This window comes from Triticum dicoccoides, chromosome 1A (genome assembly GCF_002162155.2).
Source record: "Triticum dicoccoides isolate Atlit2015 ecotype Zavitan chromosome 1A, WEW_v2.0, whole genome shotgun sequence".
In the NCBI taxonomy this organism is placed as follows: domain Eukaryota; kingdom Viridiplantae; phylum Streptophyta; class Magnoliopsida; order Poales; family Poaceae; genus Triticum; species Triticum dicoccoides.
The window spans coordinates 525,746,987-525,753,548 of NC_041380.1; the positions used below are offsets into that span (position 1 = coordinate 525,746,987).

Genomic DNA, 6,562 nt, shown 5'->3' on the forward strand with positions numbered 1-6,562 from the left:
ATAGGTCACTATTCACACTATTTTAGCCAAAAATTTGTCTTTTTTGAAAAGAAGTCAAAGGGATATTTTTTTGCTTGGATTTTTTTCTCACGAATACAATAGAAGGTCAAGTTTATTTCAAAAATATTTTTAAGAATTTTTGATTTTTTTTGTTGAATTACTAAAAAAAATTCCCATATAGGGTGCATATGTCCCCATAGACCAAAAGTTCCCCTCCGTGAAATCTCGGTGAAAAATGTCAGCCCTCGAAATTGTTAGCCTCAAGTTCATGAGACCATTATAATTCACGAGTAGCGTACTTGGCAACTGTGTCTGAGACCTCGGTTCGTGAGTTTAATTTAATCGGATCAAACGAATTAAGCACAGATTCATTCACAAATGACATGATTCAGCACTTAGAAACGGAGTCCAACATAAACTTCACATGCCCAAGACTAAGATAGTTGCCAAGAACAGCACACGTTTGTAATTGTGGACATGGCAAACATGCATGCATGTGCCAAGGACCTGCCAAGCAATGAAGCGATCAAGAAGCGTTTATGTCGTGGGCGCTCCGGCTCAGCCGAAGAGCATCTGGGCGTGCGGGGCGAGGTCCTTGTGCGCCCCTCCTTGATGGTGCCCTCGGCGACGCCGGTGGCGACGGACACGTCCTTGGCCGACCTGCCGGCGCCGGCGCGCTGCACGACCATGTAGATGATGGCGGCGGCGACCGACTCCGGGTTGCGGCGCACGTCGAGGCCTTGCTCGACCCTCCGCACGGCCTCCTGCGCGTCGCGCACCTCCTGGTTGCCCAGGCCGAGCCGGGAGTAGAAGCGACGCAGGTAGTCGGAGGCGCTGACGACGCCGATGTCCATCACCTGGCCGTCCTCCTCCCCGAGGAGCTTCTTGATGTGCGTCGTCATCTTGCCGACGTCCTTCTTGGCGGCCACGCCCCCGGCGGTGACGGAGGCGAGCTCCTTGTACGTGCGCGGCATGCCGAGGTTGCGGCAGGCGATGTAGAGGCAGGCGGCGTAGACGGAGTCCCGCTTCCGGCCGCGCGGGCAGCCCTTGGCCTCGTCCAGCTTCTTGAACGTCTCCTTGGCCAGGTCCCGGATGGTGGCCACGAGGCCGAGCCGGTCGGCCATGTCAGAGATGCCACGGAAGCCGTCGACGAGGGTGTTTTCGGAGGCCACCCCCGCGTCCGGCACCGACATCCTCGGCGGAGCCTTTGTCGCCACGCCGGTGGCGGAGGACTTCCTGGTCTTGTTGGTGTAGTCGATAACGGTGGAGAGCTTGGTGTTGAGGAAGGGGTCGCCAGAGGTGCCGACGCGGCTGGGGTCGCGGTCGTCGCCGCCGCCGTCGTCGGCGAAGTTGCGCCACTCGGAACCCTCGTCGATGTAGTGCGCGTCGAGGACGAGCGCGCACTCGGTGCAGATGGTGTCGCCGGTGCCGTGGTCCAGGACAACCTCCGTCGCGCGGCGGCACTCCGGGCAGTACACGCGCTCTTCGGCCGCGGAGCAGGTGCTGGTGTACATGGCTGCTGCTGCCGCCGCCGCCGTGTGCGCAGTTTCGGGATGGTTGTGGCGACGGGTTGGGGAAAAGGGTCTGATGAGTAGGCTGGATTGGGGGCCTTGGGCTGATATTTATGGACGCACGAGTTCGACTCGGTTTTGCACGGCGGTGATTCTTTTGCGAGAAGTTTTCACAGTCATGCATTTTATTTCGTTTCCTTTTTTCTTTGAGAAATATGCATTTTATTTCGTGTACAACACAAACTACTACAGTACTCATTGTCCCCATATAAAAATCATTGTCCTCCTCGTATCTTTTTTCTAAACAAAGAACGAGGGCTCTCACTCGATCCTTCTCCAGTGCCGCCGCCGCCGAAGCACTTCCGTCGCCGCCGGACCAAATCAAAGCTTCGCATCGTCCCCTCCACCGGACCGTGCGTGCAGTATCTTCGGTCGCCGCTGAAGCACTTCCGTCGCCGCCGTGAGATTTTTCTGCGGAATCGATCATCCCAGCTGACCCGTCCTATCCAATTGACACGCAGGGGCTTGTATTTTTGGTGGCAGCAAATCGATCTTGGGGACAAAGATGGCAAGCAACAAGAGGAGGAAGGCTGTGGCCGCGTCGCTCATGCCGCCGTTAGCCGAGTCGCTGCTGCTGCCGCCGGATGAGCTGATGACGGATGTGTTCCTGTGGCTGCCCGTCAAATCCCTCCTCCGCTTCCGGACCATCTGCCGCTCCTGGGCCGCGCTGCTCTCCTCCGACGAGTTCTGCGGCCTCCACAGGGCCAAGGTCAAGGCCGAGGCAGCACCGCCACCCAAGCTGCTATTCATCTCGCCGGCCGCGAGCTTCGACTCCACGGGGATTTACTCGTGCTCGCCATCAGGCAACGGTCTCCTGCTCACTCTCAACGACGTGCGTGGTGACCATGTGGACATGACGCCCGCGCCGTGCCACGGCCTCACCCTCTTGCATGACGCCGTGGAGCCAGCCTACTATGTTTTCAACGCGACCACACGGGCCGTCACCCGGCTGCCGCCTTGCCAAGACTCCTTCATGGCCATTGCTTGTCTCGGATTCGATTCCAGGAGGAGGGACTACAAGGTAGTGAGGTTGTTTTTCGAGAAACACTTCGGGGTTGATAATATCAAGTGCGAGGTGTACGCCCTTGGTGGCGAGCACGGGGATCGCTGGATGCCGGCTGCCGGTGGTGTGCCCTTTAGGTTCCGCAGGTTTGCCGCTGATGCGATAATCGCAACACGGAGTGAAGCTAAGCTGATGCCGGTGTTCGCAGACGGATTTCTGCACTGGGTTGTCGACTCGCCTCTTTTCCTCGCAAAGCCAAGAGCTGCCGTCTTATCGTTCTCTCTCGCAGATGAGACCTTTAGATGGTTCAGGTCACCAATCTTCGAGGTCCCAGGAGTGCACCTGGTGGAGCTTGATGGCCACTTGTGTATGGTCCGGGACCTCCGTCCCGATACTAGTATTATGGAGATTTGGGAAATGCAGGACTGCAACTCTGGTGATTGGACGTTGGCACATCGTATTGATTTGTTACAACATGTTCAAAGAGGTTTGACGGAGCCGCAAATTATTAGAGTCATTGGGTCTGTTGGCAACTGTGGATCAAGGAACAAGGTAATCTTGGCTACATCCAAACGCAAGGTGATCACCTATGACCCAGTATCTGCAACTCTGGAAACCGTTCTTGCAATCAGAGAAACTCATTCACCTTACGAAACCAAGCAATCTGCTCCTAGAGTCAGTTTATTTAAAGAGAATCTTGCTCCGGTGCACAGAACAAATGAAGAGATAGACTCGGGTTCTCCCCTGGCCAAGGCAACTAAGGAGATCCTACTCCGACTCCCGGGTAATTTTGCAGTGCAGTTCAAGCTGGTCAGCAAGCAGTGGCTTACATTGATCGAGAGTCGAAGCTTCATGCGCTCTTACTATGAGCATAACAACAACATAGACAGGAGGCCCAAGATCATGCTTGTGGGCAAGGGTGCTAGAGGTCTGGGTTTCAGTTTTGCTCCCATGGGTAAATTGCTTCAAGAGGCTCCTAGTCAAGGAACATGGCTTGACACAAAGGTGGTTTGCTCCAAGCCTTGTCATGGCATGAACCTGTTAAGTACTGAGAGTGAGGACTATCTCTACAACCCTTGCACAGGTTACGGCAGTAGATACCACACTCAAGGGAGGCTCGCCTATGTGCCCAACCATATACTCTCGATGATGCACGACAGTGTCCATACACCAGAAGATCATGCTTTTGGTGTTGGCAACAGGAATGTTGGCCTGGGGTTCAATCATCTGACACGGGAGCATGTCATTGTTCAAATCTTATATCACTTGAAGGACTTTGAATCTCGTCAATATTTATTTACATTCTCAGTAATTGCCACTGGATCGGTGCAAGACCACTTTCAGCCGCCTCTTCCTGTAAATGACATGCCACCAACCTATCTGTCAGGAGTACTATATTGGATGAGTGAACCAAGGTTAGGCCAGAGTTATGAGAGGGCCATTGTGTCTTATAACATTGCGACTAGGATGTTTGGTGTCATCTCCTGCCCCTCAAGCATCGCAGTGTGGAGCAGCACAAGTCCATCCCAAGCATTTGTGGTAGAGCTTGAGGGGATATTATGTGCTGTTCATGCAGATCCAGTTGCAGATGAGTTGGATATTTGGAAGCTGGAACATGGTCGATGGGATAGAGCATGTAAAATATATTTAGAAGACTGCCCAGGCTATTCCCTTGGAGCAAATGGTGTGGTTCCCTTGGCCGTTGACCCCAAGGATGGGAGAATCATGCTGAACACAGGGAGGAAATTGGGTCTTTATGATCCAACAAAGCAATCGATTGAGAACTTGTATGATCTTGATGAGGTCTTGCATGTCACAAGTTCAGAGCAGTCTCCACGCGTTGGAGTGTATGAAGATGTCCAGATAACCAAATGCGGACATCATGTCGAGAAGTTCTGCCCGCCGAAGTCACCTTTGGAGCAGCCCGCGTTTTTCGGTGAGCCTTCACCTAAATTATCTGGGAAGCAATTTACGTGCTCCAATGGCGTTCAACCTTTGGAGGGGAGAACTCCTCTGGACAGTAAAGTTATGCCTCTGGTCCCAATGTTATACGAGGAGAGCTTGGCAAGCTTTCCATTCTTCGCAAAACTAGGTGGTTAAGCTGATGTGTTACCAAAAGTTAAAAAGTCCAGCAGTTTCGTTTTGGTAGCACCGTGTGTTTTCTGACATGTGTCAGTTACTCAATATAGGTGGTGGAAACAGCAATTGTACTCCTATTATAGGTTTTTTAGTATTTCTTATTGAGTTATTTATCATCAACAATCTCTTTGTATAATTGTCTGCTGGGAAAGCTTATGTACTGATGTTTTTGTAATGTTACTTACTCTTTGTGTTCAGAGATTTACTTTTGCTATGTAAGTGTATTATTGTTCTCCTTGTTAGACCAGGTTGCCAATGCCAGGACATATGTATGCTTGAGTTGAGCTCTGGGATGTGTAGCCAATCCCATTCTTCTAACTGCATTTCTGATGCTATGGTGGCCTGGCTGATTACGTCGAGAGTAGAATTTTAGAAATATATACATATCCTGGGGAGTGTCAAATGTACTCCCTCCGTAAAGAAGTATAAAAGCGTTTAGATCACTACTCTTATGAAGAGAGAATACCTTACGAAGTAAGAATTTGTGGCAAGTCCTTGATGAGAAATTGATTAGTGGAGAACAACTGGAGGTGTATTTGTGTGGGTCTTTAGATCATACAGATGGATCGACTATTTTCAAGCACTGTATGTTCGTCAGTTGCAAAATTTCCAAGGCTTTCTAGCTAGGAACCTAAACTTGCAACGCTTTTGTTCCATCGCTGGCACGGGCTCTGCTGCATCTTTCTATCTCAGCTTTTTAGGTCAACTCAGTCAAAGAATGACCAGATTCATCAACCACAAAAGAGGTTCAGTCAATTGTGTGTATTACCAATGCTAACATTACTACTCCCAGTGCTTCATCCCTATCCTGGGAGGCTGGGACAAAAATATATAGAGAATACTACCGTGTAACTAAATATAACTCAAATTATGAAGATCAGATAGCTCATAACCAAGAAGCTTAATGACTCGAATCATCTATGTGCCGTGAAGCAAAATTCTTGTACAGATTCACTAGCTAAAGTTGCTCCAGTCCGAGAGCAACTGTCATGTTTTACTTGTTGTGACAATCTGTAACATGCAGTGCTTCCAATACAAATAGAAAACAGAATGGTCTGGTGCCTTTGCTTTCAGAAAGAAAAATCAAGCAATCAACTGCTGGAGATAATTAGAGTCTACTAACACACAAGGTCTGCTCCATGTCACAGAGTGAACCAAATATTCATGATACAAAGTGAATCTAAGGGAAGTATAATGCTGGTGGATCAAGTACCATGACAACAACGCGAGGGAAATTAAAGGAGCAAATACAATGTTACCATGGCAACAATTACGAGGACCACGAACCAAATCTAAATGTGATGAGAAAGCAATTTAAGTACATAAACTGTGAGGATCTCTAATGGGACACCAAACTCAACCTGGGGGATTCCCTATATAAAAGCTAACGGGACAACAGTTGTTGTAGCCTTAAACGTGGAAATTCTTCCATCTCCGTTTAGCTCGTACTCCCTCCGTTCCTAAATATAAGGTGTATTAGTTTTTCAAAAAGTCAACTGTTGTCTATGTTTGACCAAGTTTACAGCAAAATATATAAAGATTTATGATACTAATTATATAAAATGTAAAAATACAGTTCATGATGAATCTAGTGATAATGATTTGGTATTCTAGATATTGATATTTTTGTCTATAAACTTGGTCAAACTTAGAGAGGTTTGACTTTTTGAAAAAATAATACACCTTATATTGAGGAACGGAGGGAGTATTAATAAAGTGGTCGTATGCATCGCCTAGATGCAGAGGCCGCCTCCTTTTCTAAAAAAAATATCTCCGTTTAGCTCGTATCAATCCTGCTCGACAACTACTCTTGCAGCACCCGCGGAAAAGAGGTGACGCCAAGACACGT

General features: G+C 49.0%; 1 protein-coding gene and 1 pseudogene across 1 annotated transcript; one reads left to right on the plus strand and one right to left on the minus strand.

The window, feature by feature from the left end:
- Positions 1 to 558: 558 nt before the first annotated feature.
- LOC119317644 lies at positions 559 to 1,514 on the minus strand (annotated as a pseudogene).
- Positions 1,515 to 2,076: 562 nt separating this feature from the next.
- LOC119354510 lies at positions 2,077 to 4,674 on the plus strand. Its single transcript, XM_037621231.1, has one exon. The coding sequence runs from the start codon at positions 2,077 to 2,079 to the stop codon at positions 4,672 to 4,674; it is 2,598 nt and encodes an 865-aa protein (XP_037477128.1).
- The last annotated feature ends 1,888 nt before the right edge of the window (positions 4,675 to 6,562 follow it).